The sequence below is a fragment of the Theobroma cacao genome, chromosome 9 (genome assembly GCF_000208745.1).
Source record: "Theobroma cacao cultivar B97-61/B2 chromosome 9, Criollo_cocoa_genome_V2, whole genome shotgun sequence".
Taxonomy (NCBI): Eukaryota; Viridiplantae; Streptophyta; class Magnoliopsida; order Malvales; family Malvaceae; genus Theobroma; species Theobroma cacao.
In genome coordinates, this window is record NC_030858.1 from 2,061,648 (window position 1) to 2,076,069 (window position 14,422).

General features: G+C 34.5%; 3 protein-coding genes across 5 annotated transcripts; 1 reads left to right on the forward strand and 2 right to left on the reverse strand.

Annotated features, from left to right (window-relative positions):
* Nucleotides 420-3,905, reverse strand: LOC18587938 (eukaryotic translation initiation factor 3 subunit L). 2 transcript variants are annotated; one of them, XM_018127156.1, is made up of 8 exons: nucleotides 3,395-3,905; nucleotides 3,158-3,316; nucleotides 2,695-3,026; nucleotides 2,191-2,530; nucleotides 1,398-1,546; nucleotides 1,199-1,292; nucleotides 814-906; nucleotides 420-712 (listed from the first exon to the last, which is right to left on the reverse strand). In XM_018127156.1, exons 1-8 carry the CDS (start codon nucleotides 3,764-3,766, stop codon nucleotides 668-670), a joined length of 1,584 nt encoding a protein of 527 aa, XP_017982645.1. In that variant the 5' UTR covers nucleotides 3,767-3,905; the 3' UTR covers nucleotides 420-667. The 2 variants fall into 2 exon arrangements, with proteins under 2 accessions (XP_017982645.1, XP_017982646.1); XM_018127157.1 differs by having other exon boundaries at nucleotides 814-885; nucleotides 3,395-3,766.
* Nucleotides 4,278-7,109, reverse strand: LOC18587939. Of its 2 annotated transcripts, none has more exons than XM_007012007.2 (3): nucleotides 6,354-7,109; nucleotides 5,578-5,637; nucleotides 4,278-5,074 (listed from the first exon to the last, which is right to left on the reverse strand). In XM_007012007.2, exons 1-3 carry the CDS (start codon nucleotides 6,736-6,738, stop codon nucleotides 4,656-4,658), a joined length of 864 nt encoding a protein of 287 aa, XP_007012069.2. In that variant the 5' UTR covers nucleotides 6,739-7,109; the 3' UTR covers nucleotides 4,278-4,655. The 2 variants fall into 2 exon arrangements, with proteins under 2 accessions (XP_007012069.2, XP_007012068.2); XM_007012006.2 differs by having other exon boundaries at nucleotides 5,578-5,658; nucleotides 6,354-7,105.
* LOC18587940 (D-amino-acid transaminase, chloroplastic) lies at nucleotides 11,263-14,240 on the forward strand. The gene is made up of 5 exons (XM_007012008.2): nucleotides 11,263-11,582; nucleotides 11,675-11,721; nucleotides 11,974-12,152; nucleotides 12,705-13,378; nucleotides 13,938-14,240. The coding sequence occupies exons 1-5, from the start codon at nucleotides 11,411-11,413 to the stop codon at nucleotides 14,030-14,032; spliced, it is 1,167 nt and encodes a 388-aa protein (XP_007012070.2). The 5' UTR covers nucleotides 11,263-11,410; the 3' UTR covers nucleotides 14,033-14,240.

Here is a 14,422-nt window from a genome sequence, read left to right on the forward strand (position 1 = left end):
ATCGTCAAGGCCAAACCAGTTCCAACTCCTATGGCAATATCCAAGGCTTTGGAAAGAGCACAGAAATTTCCTGAATTTCTGAATAATGCAAGTTCGATTTCCTCTAGCCAATGGTCGTCTAACCCACAATGGAAAAACAAGTCACCAAACCTTCTAGTGAATTATGAATATTTTTCCTTTAAAATTATGGTCCGCACAAAACTTCTGGAAAGAATCGTCATCGATGCCAAATCTTGCTTCTGCAACTAATATAAACCATGAGAGGCAATGTAGGTAATATTGGATGGAAATCAGCTTCGTCCCTCACGGAAGGAGCAGAGTACTTAATGACATTCATTTTGCACGGTTGAATGTTCAGTTCATTGATTGCTCGATAGATGATTACAGTATCACGACAAAAAATGTTCTGCCATGCCAGCAAAGCATAACTAGGATTAAACCTCTTTTGACGTTCTTAGTTCTTACGGTGCTCATATCAAGGAACTATTTATATCTTAAATTGAATTCGACACAGCAGGTACACAACTACATCTGAAGCCAAGCACATTCCACTAATTCAAAAATAAGGCATCAAAATGCCCATGTAAATAAAATTAAATCTCTGCCAAGTGTGAAGGTAAAACCATCAAGTAAAATCTGTCTACTCCAAGCGAGATAAATTGGCAACCTATTCCAGCTTTATCCGATCCATATCATTTATCACTCCTTCAAGCTGTAATAAGAAGGTCCAAAAAAGATCACCATAAGTAGTAAGTAGAATAAACCCAGAATGCTTGGCTATGCATGCATAAGCAAGAAGTATATATACCATACCTTGACAACCTGTCGCAAGAAGTAATCACCATAACGTTTCACAGGCTTGGATTCAACAACATGGATCATATCCTGCAGCAAAGTAGAGTGTGACTTGCAATGCCAAAAAATAGAGAAATTAGCTAACCTCCAAAGAAAAAAGGGAATTCACAGCCTAATATGATATATTGAAAACCATCTCTTGACACAACTTTAAGTTTTAATTTACATTAGCTAGTCTGAAAGAAATTCAGCTATTGTTTTCCAATGGAGATACCAACAAAAACTTGCTTGTGTGTGCTATCTGTGCCTGCAACTAAAAATAGCTCTAAAGATGGCATCATGACTTAAAAGCATATTTTCAAAACAGCACATAGATACTTGCTTAAGATAAAAATTAACATACATCATCAATGTAGAAGTCCACATCAGCATTAGAGATAATCTTTCCATCAGAATCAACAGCATGAGTTTTGTGCTTGTATGTCAACAAGATAGTCCTATAAAATATGACAAAAAGGAGGTCAGTACCTCATACACAATAAATTAAGCAACCATGGTTAAATCAAATACAAAGGAACATGAGGAAGAAAAAAAATGTCCACCTCAGAGTGGGCTCATCCACTTCCATGTAATTTGCAAGCTTCCCAAGTGATATAGTTGAATACACTTTAAGAAAAGTCCGGACACCTGATAACAACTGTTGCTGCTTCACTTCATAAAGAAACAGCTTCAACTGAAGTCTGTAGGCATCCTGCAGTAAAATAAATTAAATAGCAGTTGGTAAACTCACATAACACAAACAAAAGGAAAGGCCAATATAAGAAGACCAAGCTTAAAGAACATGCCAAGTGACCTTTTTGCTTCCCTTCCTCAACAATAAATAAGTATCTGAACTTAAGATCTACGCTATCTCTCCCACCCTACTACCGCCTAAGCTTTGTCCTCGGGACAGGGTCTCCATCCAAATGAGACACAATTATTGCTGAAACTAAATACATTAGATTGAGGAAAGCTAATCATCTACTAAATACAATGAACCAACATAACATGTGCCTAAGCTCTACATCCGCATTATTTGTGAATCTAACAAGATAAATTTGCAGGTATGTTTTTTTCATACCAAAACTAGGGGTGCACAACCTCACAGTTCCAAGAAATAGTAAACAACCTATGGCCTGATAATTGATTGTTTTAGGGGCAACTAAACTATTAGCAATATAAGAAATATAAAAGAGCCTAACTACTGCAAGTTTATGTGACATAAACATGTATGCTGAAAATAACTGAAAGGACTGTGGGTGTAAATATTGAAAGGAATAAGCATAAATGATTTATTTAATGTGCTTCCACCAAAATCTTTCTCAAGATTGCCTAGAAAACAACAAACCTAAGTACCTGGTTGTAATTTACAAGGGGCTCCTCAAAACTTGGAGCTGAAGGGGTAATAAACTTGGGACATGCATATGAGAAGAGCTCATCATAGATGGCAAAAGCTTCATCGTCATATCTTTGCATCCTAGCCATCTTTTCACCATATTTCTCCCGCAATTGAGAGTTCACAGTCTCCTCAACAAGCTTCACTTGGGGGCAAAGTGAAAGACATATTGCCAGCAAGGCATACATCTGTTCATTCTTTTTCAGTATCTGTTCATACTGCGGAGATTTCTGATGAAACTGCTTGGTCTTGTAAATGTACAAGAGAATCTTATTGAATTCACGAATAGCCTCCACATACCTTTAATAAAAAATACTACCTTTAATAAAAAAAATTATTATTATCAAGCTCAACCAAAAAACGACACAAGAATTAAAGTTGAATAACAATTTTAGTACAGGCAGAAAAAGTTATTATACATTAACAACTCATTACATGGTAAATATGGCAAAATGAAAACATACCTCCTCAACATGAGATTGGCAAAACCATAATGATATATGGTTGTAATGTGACTTCCAATAACACTGGTGTAAACACCTTGTTGACTAATGTCAATAGGAAACAAGCACTTGAGCCCGGTTTGGTAATCACCCAACAGGCAATGTACACGTAACAAACCCACCATACTGAAGTATCCCAACACCTTCAAGACATTGCTTCCACCACTGTAATCATACCCATCAGTAGCAGTAAATTGTTCAAGACCCTCCTTCTCCTGCTCTAATATCTGCATAATATTCGACTTCTCCACAAAGGCTTGCAAGTAGTTAAGCACCCCATACACATTCCACGCCTATAAAAAAAACAGAAAAACATCAAATCCCCACAAGGACAATGAGAATAAATACAGTTCAAATGACAATTTGCTTTCATAATTTCATAATGCAAAAAGACCAATAAGCAAGTTGCGGGGAATTGAAATACCTGATCATATTGCCTCAGAAGCGCGATTTCCTGCTCACTTTTGTTCTTCATTTTGGCTCTGTATTGACAGAAACTCTGGAACTGGTACACAAATTCATCCACCATGTCCCATAACCATTGATTTGGTAACTGCATGTTAACTACCCTATGCAACACCACCTAAGATAAAACCAAAGCCCAATCAAATTACTCCACGTCACAGAATCACAGATATGATCACAAATTAAAAATAATTACCTGAAAGAGGCTACAATAATTATCCCAAGAATCTATCCTCTGCTTGAGAGTGGGAGAAAGGCGAGCATAGAGGTGGCGAAACCACATCTCACGGTAAAGGAGGCAAAATACTTGGTCGTTGTCGACGTAATGAGCGACGGCGTCGACGGAGGGCCAGGGAGTGTCTTTGAAGAGACGGTCCGAGAGGGTCTGGAATGAGATCTCGTACATCTGGTGAATCTCGTAGACATTTTTCTCGCGAATGTGACGGTATAGGTGGCCTACGAATGACTTGACGGAGTCGGGGACGAAGTTGGGGTCGTAGCCGAGGTCTTGGCGGTGGGTTTCGTCGTAGTTGGCTGGGGCCTCCTCGTAATCGTAGTTGGTTGCCATCGTTGAGGAGAGATTGTCAAGTAATTAGAAGATGTTGAGGAGATAGGAGATGTGCACCTCAACGAAGAGATTTGGAAGTGAGGACCGTCGACTGTGAACGATGGTGTAGAGAGAGAGAGAGAGAGAGAGATTAGGGTTTAGTGAGGAAAGAACATGTGATGTGGGGAACTTAGGATTTTGGGCTTTCAATTTGTTTATCTAAGCCCAATCTTACTCGAAACTGCTGAGCCAGTCAGCAGTTGGGCTACTCATTCCCGTTCTACGCTTTGAGCTTTGTTGCAAGTTTGCAATAATCCCTTTTCGGCCCACAAAAAACCTTGCCTAACCAATTTTACCTTGCCAAGTCCAAATGCCAGACTTGTCCAGAGAAAATGCAAAATTCTATATTTTTACAATTTTCTTTTTATTTTTACTAAACATAGACATCAGCTGCACCTGGTCAAATTTGCGAAATGACATGCACAGCACACTAAAATCAGTTGACATTCATCCTCCAACAAAGCATGATAGAGGCACAAGGAACAGCTTTTAATGGTTTCTGCCATTACTGAATTTTGAAGCTTTGATGACCCAGCTGGGCAAGTACACGAGCTCTACAAGAAAGTGTAGCTAAAATGCATATCACTTTTTCATGAGTAAGGCGCAAAACACCAAATGGCAATGAGTCACTGTGGTTAACTATTCACAAGCTACGAAGGTCACCTATGAGGAGAGAAGCAATCGACAGCACAATCAACCAGACAAACTACAATTAGAATTCATGTGCTGCTGGTTGAACAACTCTTACACGTGAGCTTCCACACTCCAAAATTGAACCAGCTTCCTGCTGACAGCAAAGTAGTGAAATTTTCCACAGAAAGTCTGTAACTAGGTGTGACTTGATATAAGATCACACTCTCTGCCTGTTAGAAGCTGTACGTGTTAAATGAGGTGCGTCATGATAAGTCTCAGGTTCATCTTCATCGTCAGACGATAGGAGGGATGATCCCATCCATGCTTTGAAGCCTTCATTAACACGCCTTTCCACATCTGGGGTCACTTCCAAGGGGTTAGCCTCTAACATTTCTAAACCAAGATTTCGACTACCAAACTCTCCTTCATCAAGAATTATGGCAGCTCTCCTCCTTAAGAAGATGGCAGTTCCTGCATATAGAATCACCAGCCCCCACGAACCAATCTCATAGCACCAAAACAAGGGCAATGAGCAGCTGCTCCCTAATGTGAGGAGGCTTGAACCCAAGAACAAAGCAAGAAGACCGAAGATGATGGCAAAAACCACATTCAAAATGGACAGGCAACGAACCCCGCCTGTAGATTGCAATAAAGTTAATATGATAACTCAACATGCATTCTTATCTATGAAAGTAACATCTGCACATATGAAAAACAGTAACATAATAACAGAGATAAAACGGTAACAAATTGTAGCAGTTCAGATGACCTCAAAGAAAGCCTAGCAAATGAATAAGTATATCTATTCAAGCTGTTAATTGTCTTCATAGCTTTATAGAGCCAAATTTCAATAATTTAATTTACACTAATTTTCAGGAGGAGGAGAAAGACAAGAAGATCTGGTCATTTACTTTGAAGCAGTAGCTAGAACAAGTACAAATTCCATCTTCCCACTTCTTTCCGGCAAAACAACAGTTTTCAACAAGTAGCACCATTTTAAAATTACCAAGTTATATTCTAGATCTCCAAAACATGAGCAGTGATAAAACAATGTCAATGGAATTATAACAAACCTAGAAGGGGCCAAAAGTTCCAATACCAATAGGAGATCAAGTAAAAGAAATAACAAATAGGCATACCTCTTTTTGAAGCACAGTAATTATTCTCAACCACCTTTAAACATCCATGCCTTGTTGGAGCTGCATAAGCAACAGTAATTCCTGAATCATGACTAAAACCATTAGAAATAGAAAAGGCAGAGGGCATAACACACACAAAAGTATAAATTCAAGTTCCAAAATTCTTGGGGCCAGTTTAACCTCACAATAACAACAGAAAGTCAATATTAGAGGTCGATAGACAGGTTACCCAAAATTTATGTGAAGTGTATAAAATAGAAGCAATGACTAATTGAGAGCTAACCAAATAGGCAGAGAATATGTAAATCAACCATTTACCACCGGGAACCTAACTTACAGAAATGGGAGTGGAGACCATTAAAGGATCAATTCATTTTGAGAAGACTAAACCAGACAACCAATAATATCCTCCTAAACCATTGAGCAGGTCTAATAAGAATCTTGATTTTCTTAATATCGTCTAAGAATGGTATTCCATCTATATTCCCAAGTTATTTCAAAATGTGTAACCAGGGGCGATTTTCAGCTTCTTAGCCATGATAATCCAATCTCCAGGCACAAATTTCTTATACTGAAGAATAAACAAAAAGTGAACTCTATAGCCTCTCCAATTCAAAATCCAAAGCCAACATTCCTCCTTTCAAAATGCTTCTTTTTCACAATGTGCAATTCTGTATCCTCCATACTTTTCTCAACAAGACCTCGAAAGAACTGTCATACTCGCTCTAAATTTCGCTTAAAGGAAACAAAGCGTAAATAACAGAATCTTGACTGACCTGCTACAAGATACAGAACCGAAGCCAAGAAAATGATCATGGATGGAACAAACACAACCATCCAATAGTAATCCACAGTCTCTTGATCAGTCAAAGAAAACGCTCCGGGCAACAGATCCGAATCGCCACCACCTCCTCCTTTCACATTCACCGGCAAAGGCTGTAGTCTCCGGTCGTCGCAAAACGGTCGCTTCAAATCATCTCCCGGAAACACGATCTTCAAGCTTATAACTGTGCAAACAAAGATCGCGAGACAAACGATCCCAATAGAACCTATTAAGATCGGTCTTTGAAGCTTCGTCCAAGCTTTGTCTTCCTCTCTTAGGCTCTCGTACTCGTGCTTCGGCATAAACGCTTGCCGTAGCGCGTCGCCAATGATCGCCATCGAAGCTTTCGCTTGGAAAACACTAACCCAGTAGGCAATTGACCAAGGGTTTTTCCACCTATAGGTATTTTTAGAAAATGCAAGAAATGTGAAGTCTAGGGTTTTGAACAACCCTAATTGCCTATTTTGGAATAAAAAAAAAAAGATAGACCTAGTTTTTTTTAAAGGATGAGAACGAATTTGATTAAAATTACTGATCTAGGGTTTCAATTTGGGTTCTTGAATCGAAGTTGGAGAGGCGGTTGTCGGTGCTGCGTTGCCTTCAGTTGGGAACAGCAATTTTACGCCATTTTTCTGGGATTTGGCGCGTTTTTCCCTGCGGGGTGGGCACGTACGGTTTCCAACAGTACGATTCGTGAATGGTTGGTCTTATATATGATTTTATGTCTCCCTATTCATTCAAGGGATTATATTTGACACAAAATATGATATACTGATACTATAATTTGTAAAATTTTGCTGTACAAATTCCTATTTCTGTTTATTACCGTATGGATTTGTGGTAAAATTTTTTCACGGTTGTTTATTTAAAGGAATATATTTAATGCATTAATAATATATATATATATATATATATATGATTTTTGAGAGGTTTTGCATGTATGAGCAAATTATAATATTTTGTTTTTGAAAAGTAAACGGATTATAAATTGAATGTTACATATTTGCTGCATCGTGTCTATGTTTTGTTTAAGCATGATTGGTAGTGTTTAGGTAACTATCCAATGTCAATGATGTCTTTTAGTTATGAAGTTTAACTTATTTGATGTTTTGACTGTTGAACTTATTTGATTGGTTGGTTGGCTGTATTCTAATTTAAATAGGCACCAGCAGAATGTTGAGAACATGCCCTGGCCAGTTCTGTCTGACATCACAAGTTGGTAACTTTAGGAGTGGCGTAATATTTCAATTTTCGAGGGGAGTAAATTTTCAACAACTAACAAATTATCAGTAATTCAAAACTTGGCGGCTGCAACCGTTGATTCATGTTCAATTTTTGAGCTTAGGAGACTTCAATGTAGTGTTATTCCTTTACTTTTCTTTGTTCAAAATAAAATTTGAGTCCTAAAAGATAATTTTAAATTTTTGTTGTATATTTATAATGGCAATTTTGTTGATGAAAAGTTTAGTGTTGATGGGATTGATCATGATTATGGTTGTAAAAATATTTTAGATTTGATTGATAATAATCACGACGAAACACGAGAAGTGAAAAAAATAATTAAAAATATTTAGAGCCATTTGTTATAATGGAGTTTCAATTATTAGAAAAGGCTTCAGAATATTATACTAAGTATGCAAAGTTTGAAAGATTTAGAATTTGTAAAGGTTATATAATGAAATCTCAAAAGACTCAAGTGATTATCGGTTTGTTCGAAAAAAAGTTATTGTGCAAAAAAATATCTTGGAAGAGAATATAGATTTCAAGCCCAACCTGATAAGACAAGAGTTTTATGCAAAGTCATGATTTATGTTTTCAAGAAAGTTAACAAATGGTTAATTTTTAGATTCATAAGAGATCATACCCGTGAGCTTGCTATTCAAAAAAGTGCTTAATATTCACGTGTTCATAGAAAAAACACAACAACTCAATGAAATTTGGTTGATGTACTTGATAATTTAAGAATTAGTTCCAATAAAATCATGTCTATTTTAACTAATCAATCGAGTGACATTCATAAAATTAGTTTAATTGAGCATAATATTTAAAATTATTTGAGTAATAAAATATGAAAACAATTTGAAAAAACATAGATGCACAATTAATACTTACTTACTTTAGAGAATGTCAATCTAAGGATTTGAAATTTTTTTAAGTAATACAAATAGATACGGAAGATCAACTAATGAATTGTTTAATTATTTATTTGATTTATTTAATTTTTTTATTCAAGCTTTTAATTCAATTGATGAGCTTGATTTAGGGAATTTTAATAATTTGTGATTTTACTAAAGCAATTTTGTTTTATGTCTTGATGTTAATGTAATCAATTGTTGACAAATTCATTTGATTTCATTTTAAATGCTTAAATGAGTTAAAAGGAACAATAGTTAAGTACTTGAAACATAAGAGAATTATAAATATTATGTAAAGTAAAATGAATAATGATTGCATTTGTACTATTTTGTTTTTTGTTAATATTGAGAGAAATTTATTTTACGATTTTGTCGTATGATTCAGTTATTTTTAGAATCTCAAGTCTATAATTTAATCATTTGTATCTTTTGCTTTAAATTATAAGACATCAAAGTAAGTGTGTTTACTACATAGGATTGATATGAATTAGTATATATTTCTTCATTAATTGTTTATAAAGCTTTTTCAAATACAAATTTTACTTTTTATTAAATTAACTGTTTATAAAATTTTATAAACCCGTTGCATAGCACGGGTAGTCTTCTAGTACCTATACATAAAAGTGTCTTTCAATCCATGTTATTGTTAGACTGTTTCCCGCATGTTGCACTAAGACATCATTATTTTGTGGACATAATTCGAAATATTATATGAAAATTTATCATTATTTTGAACGAAGTTTAATCATCAGTTTGATGTTATTAGAATAACATAGTTGAGCAAATTGTTAAATTATGTAGATGATGTTATCAGAACAACACAATTAACTAAATTATTAATATTAAAGTATGTATAGATGATAAGAAAATAGTGTAATATTCAATATGTATGGTAAATGATATAGTATACTACCAATTATGGGAAAAAAAAAAGTAAAGCATGCTGTATTGAAAAATTTGTGAGGGTTGTATTACATAAGTAAAAATTATTTACTTGTGTTTGAACAACTTAAAAGCCATAGTTTGGAAATATTTTTGATTGCGAAGAAAAATTATATACCTGAAGGTAAATTATCAAATATTTCTTTGTATACGATAGTTATTGTCTCATTTAGAGGTTGTCCATCATCATATATAATTAAAATTTTCAATTCTTGACGTGAAGTAACTCTTGAAAGAGTAATATATAGTTGATCATGTGTAAAATCAGTTTAGGTAAATATAAACCAACCTCGTCAAGTGTTTGACCTTAACTTGTGTTGATGTTTATACAGTAATATAATCTAATTGAAATTTGTTTTTTATTAAAAGTAAAAGGTAATTTTTGATGTTTTATTACTAATACTATTATAGGTATGTAGTATTTATTGTTAGCGTGTATACCAGATATAATTTAGGCCTTCTCTAATGTTTGAAGCCAATTGGGTAATGATTAATCTAGTGTCGTTGCATAATCCATAATTTTGGTTTATATTTGTCAATACCATAATCACACAATCTACTTTAAGATTTAAAATATGATCAGGTATACCAGGAATCTAAACTAATCTTGAATATGATCAGGTAAAAAGAAATCCTAAACTACTTTCTCTATATAAAAATTGAAGTCTTATCCCTTCTCGGTATTTGGATGTGTTTTTTACTCTCTTAAAACAACTCATATAGATTTTAATGGTAAGTAATTTTTAACTCAAATTAAGTTTTTAAATACTTAATGTCTAAATATTTTTTTATTAATTTGATAATTTAAGTTCATAATTATAATCTAGCTAACAAAAAATAATATTGTATGTCAAATAATATCTTAAAATTTTGAGTCTTTCTTTTTATTTATTTATTTTATAGATATATTATTTGATTATTTGATTTTCATATTTAAATTTATATGGTTTGTGGATATTTATATTTAGTTTTGAACAATGAATAGATAATTGTCATATTATTAGTTACTGAACCTGATAATTTGCTACGTAATATTATATTTTATTTAATTTTAATATTTTAATTTATGATAATGAGTAGTAATTTTTAACCAGTTTTTATAATTTTAGATAAATAAATCATGAAAAGATATTTTAAAAGAAAAAAAAATTTCTTACAATACTCAGATTCCAGACAACAACAACAAAATTATACTAATAATAGTACTCAACAATATTCTTTTAAGAAAATTTGTGTTAAATTTAATCTGAGTACTCTTTTAATAGATCATGAAATGACGAAATTTTTTTTGAGTATCATCCTAATAACACTACTTAAAAAAAATTTTGAGTCCACACCTGAGTGTCTAATTGATAGTCATTGTATCAAATATAAACACATTTTTTTAAATGATTATATCTTAATTTATTGACAATCATTGAAACATTATAAGAATGAAATGGAATTAATCCAAACAATAAAATATACTTTAATTATTTTAAATCTTGAATCAAGACGAAAATGTATAACTTCTTTATTTATTTTATTAAGATTTAAATTCTAAATAATCACCAATACTCGAATTAAACAAAATAAATCACTAATACCTTATATTTGCTCATTTTCAATAAAAGAGATTGAAAATTTTTTAAAAATAAATTAAAAAAGTACACGCCATGGACCATGGACCATGGACCAGGGTCCATAGGTCCATGGGTCCATGGGTCAAGGATGGTCGAGGAATCTTAGTTTGACCCCACGCGCCATTAAACACTATAAATGCTGAGCATCATTTCTGGTTCCTGCGCCAAAGTTTTGTACTTGATCCCGTCATCTCACTCTTGGCAATTGGAATCCAATCCGCTAAAACTATAGTCAACGACTTGAGTAGCCTACTAATAGAAACAAGACATCTTCGTTCATCAGTCACTCAAGAACTGACTCTATAGCTTCCATGGCATCTCTGTCAGCTTCTCTCCCAAAATACATGTCCCTTTTTCCTCCAAGACACACCCATCACTTGCATGATTTATGTGTTTTTCCACGAAATCTTTCACTTATGAAAGAAGGATCTGTCAGAGAATTGAGAATCGCTACAAGTTCTAATCAAACTGAACCTTTGATCGGTTAGTGTCTTTTGTCAGCTCGTATCACATCATTTGCTTGGGTAATTTTCTCTTGGGGTATGACCACTTTGTCTTTATTTTTTTTCTGGCAGATTCTACTGATAAACTATCAGACATTCCTCTCCTGTCTTGCTCAGAGGTTTGTCTTCTTAATCACCTTTTTTCTCTTTTTCAAGAGTCTTGTTCTTCTTACATGACAATTCCATAAAGCAGATTAAGAAATTTTGGAATCAAAATTTGATGCACATCGAAATAAAGTTGACAGCTTTGGATCATATGGTTTTATTGCTTTCTTGAATCTTGATTAGATCTATGTTTCTTTTTACCTTTCTTATACTTTGGTGTCAGTTTTTGTTTTTTCTTTCTTAATCTAAACTTTTTGTTTGTTAAGGCTATTGAAAAACTAAAACAGAACAGAGAAAACCATAAAGGAAAGCAGCAATTCCTGGCCATGTACTCAAGCATTTTTGGTGGAATAATAACCGATGCAGCAGCTATGGTGATCCCTGTGGATGATCACATGGTTCATAGGGGGCATGGTGTATTTGATACTGCTGCAATAATGAACGGGTTAGTGAATCTGTCAGCAGAAAATGAACTATTTTTGTCCTAAGTTGGAATGGCATTATATCTAAAATTATGGTGTCGACAATCACAATCTTATAATTTAATGTTTATAAATTTTAAGATGCAACTATTTTCTACATCACTATGATGGTTCAGTAGTCAGGTTGCAGTTTCCTTCTTGTTTGAGAAGTACAAGATAAATTCTTTCATTCTGTTGTTACTTTCCAAGCAGTAAAACCTTGAAAGTAGCTAATTCGAGTCTTAAACTCTGTCCATAACAGGGAACAATACGATTATCCCTAAGAATTTAATAATTTTTTTAGAATATGTTTAAGAATGTTTTGTTTGTACCAAGATTGAGGCTTTGATGTCAAGAAAATTGAGTTTTTTGCAACTAATTAGAGAAAAGATATCTTTATGAGGTTTTTGTGAATTGTTAGATTGAAGAAGTCATTGCAATCCCATGTCATTGTCGTTCTCTCTGTCATTCCTCAATATAATTTCACATGTTATTTTGTACTTATCAAGCTCCATTACATGTTTTTCACATCGCAGATACCTCTATGAATTAGACCAACATCTTGATCGTATCATAAGGTCAGCATCCATGGCAAAAATTGTCCTTCCATTTGATCGTGAGACTATAAGAAGAATCCTTGTTAAAACTGTATGTGCTTCGAAGTGTATAAAAGGATCACTGAGATACTGGATTTCAGCTGGACCGGGTGACTTCCAACTATCACCTTCCGGCTGCTGTCAACCAGCTCTTTATGCCATAGTGATTGAAGATCAATCTTTGTTTGATTCAGAAGGCATCAAAGTAGTCACTTCGTCGGTCCCCATGAAACCTCCCCAGTTTGCCACCATGAAGAGTGTAAATTACCTTCCAAATGTGCTTTCAAAGATGGAAGCTGAAGAAAAAGGTGCATATGCAGCAATTTGGCTGGATAATGATGGATTTGTTGCTGAAGGGCCTAATATGAATGTGGCATTTGTCACAAAGGAAAAAGAGCTTCTTATGCCCAACTTTGACAAAATTTTGAGTGGTTGCACAGCTAAGAGAGTTTTGGCTCTTGCAGAGGGAATGGTGAGAGATGGGAAGCTTCATGGAATAAGAGTGGATAATGTGAGTGTTGAGGAGGGGAAAAGAGCAGATGAAATGATGCTTATTGGCAGTGGAGTCCTTGTTCGCCCTGTAGTGCAGTGGGATGAACAGGTCATCGGTGATGGTAAGAAATTTCCTCTGTGACATTAGGTGCAACCTTTATTAACTAGTTTCTTGCATTGAAATTTGCTTGGATTACACCAGGCTTGCATTTTGGTTGATTGACACTTGACTTGCATCATTTCTTCCTGATGGATTATAACTTAAAAGCGCTTCCTCTGGAATTTTAATGTGTCATTAACCAAACTGCCTTAAAATATTTGATCCTGGAGTACTTCGTCCCCCTCTGTTTCCTTCTAAGTAGTAGCAAGAGAAAGCCCTTTCCTATTTAATCCACAGTTTGTTCTATGGAGTCAGGCTTATTTGCTAAGGGTCTCTTTGTTGGAAGAAGTCTAAAGCATGCTGCTTTGGTAGTTTCTAGCTGATGCACCACTCTTCTTCTTAAAAGAGATGTTAAATAGATCACTGGGCATATTCTAACACCTTCCAAAGCCATTACTTCATTTTTAATATGATCTTTTGTTTCCCATTCTTTAGTCGTTTAGCGAGAAACAAAGGGTCTTTAACTTTTACCTTGTCACAACGTATAGCATTAATAATTTCCTTTATGTGTTTATCTGTAGGCAAAGAAGGTCCTATATCCCAGATGCTCTTGAATTTCATCCTAGAGGACATGAAATCTGGTCCCTCTTCAGTCCGAGTACCTGTTCCTTATTGAGCAAGCTTAATTCAGCATCTTGGTATCAGAAGGTATGGCTACAAATTGTGAGAGGTCGTTGCCATGAATCTGCCTCTTGCCAATGAGCTTTGCAGATAGACAAACGACTCCGTAATTCTGTAATCCAAAGCACTATATATTGTATGAAATTAAACAGTTAGCCAAAATAAGCAATTTAAGGCCTTTGGTCCTGATCCAATGCTAGTTATCTCCATTGTTCCAAATTTCCAGCATGGGTTCTAGCTGCACAAACTCACACACCCAAGTTAGATCTACAAGTCCATAAAGAGATAATGGTAAGAGAAAATAGCTTCTTTGCTTGGTATTAAAAGAAGACTATTAACATAAAAGTCCAGGCAAAATGCAACATTTTATCAAATCTAAAGAGAT

Excerpts from the sequence above, each read along its gene's own strand:
- LOC18587938 (XM_018127156.1), bottom strand. The coding sequence starts at position 3,766 with ATGGCAACCAACTACGATTACGAGGAGGCCCCAGCCAACTACGACGAA. Across the intron at positions 3,317-3,394 it reads ATTATTGTAGCCTCTTTCAG|GTGGTGTTGCATAGGGTAGT; the intron begins GTAATTATTTTT and ends GTTTTATCTTAG. Across the intron at positions 3,027-3,157 it reads TTCTGAGGCAATATGATCAG|GCGTGGAATGTGTATGGGGT; the intron begins GTATTTCAATTC and ends TTTTTTTTATAG.
- LOC18587939 (XM_007012006.2), bottom strand. The coding sequence starts at position 6,738 with ATGGCGATCATTGGCGACGCGCTACGGCAAGCGTTTATGCCGAAGCAC. Across the intron at positions 5,659-6,353 it reads GGTTCTGTATCTTGTAGCAG|GAATTACTGTTGCTTATGCA; the intron begins GTCAGTCAAGAT and ends GTCATGATTCAG. Across the intron at positions 5,075-5,577 it reads TTACTGTGCTTCAAAAAGAG|GCGGGGTTCGTTGCCTGTCC; the intron begins GTATGCCTATTT and ends TGCAATCTACAG.
- LOC18587940 (XM_007012008.2), top strand. The coding sequence starts at position 11,411 with ATGGCATCTCTGTCAGCTTCTCTCCCAAAATACATGTCCCTTTTTCCT. Across the intron at positions 11,583-11,674 it reads TCAAACTGAACCTTTGATCG|ATTCTACTGATAAACTATCA; the intron begins GTTAGTGTCTTT and ends TTTTTCTGGCAG. Across the intron at positions 11,722-11,973 it reads CTCTCCTGTCTTGCTCAGAG|GCTATTGAAAAACTAAAACA; the intron begins GTTTGTCTTCTT and ends TTGTTTGTTAAG.